The sequence below is a fragment of the Candida oxycetoniae genome (genome assembly GCF_023343755.2).
Source record: "Candida oxycetoniae strain CBS 10844 chromosome Unknown scaffold98, whole genome shotgun sequence".
In the NCBI taxonomy this organism is placed as follows: Eukaryota; Fungi; Ascomycota; class Pichiomycetes; order Serinales; family Debaryomycetaceae; genus Lodderomyces; species Lodderomyces oxycetoniae.
In genome coordinates, this window is record NW_026055396.1 from 1 (window position 1) to 742 (window position 742).

The window sequence follows — 742 nt, forward strand, 5'->3', positions numbered from 1 at the left end:
ACAATCACGCTTGCCACGTATGTTGTTGTTACAGATGGGGGAGGAAAAGGAGGAGAAGCAGGGGGAGGAGTAGTAGGAGGAGTAGTAGGAGGAGAAGGAGCAGGAGAAAAAGGAGGAGAAGGAAAAGCAGGGGGAGAAACAGGAGCAGGAGGGGAAGAGAGAGGAGCAGGAGGAGAAGCAGGGGAAGAAGCAGGAGAAGCAGAGAGAGCAGGAGGAGGAGCAGCAGCAGGAGAGGAAGAGAGAGAAACGGGAGCAGGAGAAGCAGAGAGAGAAGCAGGAGAAGCAGGAGCAGGAGCAGGAGCAAAAGGTCCAGCTACAATCAACGATCAAGAAAACGATAAAGAAGAAGAAGCAGCTGCAGCAGCTTCTGCCGCAGCAGCTAATGATATTCCCATTAATGATGCTGCCGCATCTGAAAATAGTGGAGTTTCCAAAATAGCGAATCTAAAAGCTTTGCTTACTGTTATTATATTACCCATGCTTTTGTAAGTTATTTAAGATATATAAATATGTTGACGAAGTAGAGTAACACAATCGAGCGGGGCGACATAGTATATATCTACTCTATCTACTCTATCTACTCTATCTACTCTATCTACTCCATCTACTCTATCTACTCCATCTACTCTACACTCTATCTACTCTACACTCTATCTACTCTACACTCTATCTACTATAGAGTACCTCTTTCTGCTCTGTACTCTATGCAAGTGATGAACCTCTGTAAATTTGATTCACATTT

The 742-nt window shown here is 44.6% G+C and overlaps 1 protein-coding gene across 1 annotated transcript; it reads left to right on the forward strand. All coding sequences in view use genetic code 12, as the record gives it.

The window, feature by feature from the left end:
* KGF56_001938 (uncharacterized protein) lies at nt 1-489 on the forward strand (the record flags this gene model as incomplete). The annotated part of the gene is made up of 1 exon (XM_049323113.1): nt 1-489. A coding segment is annotated over one exon (489 nt), but the record flags the coding sequence as incomplete, so codon positions are not given.
* Nucleotides 490-742: the final 253 nt, after the last annotated feature.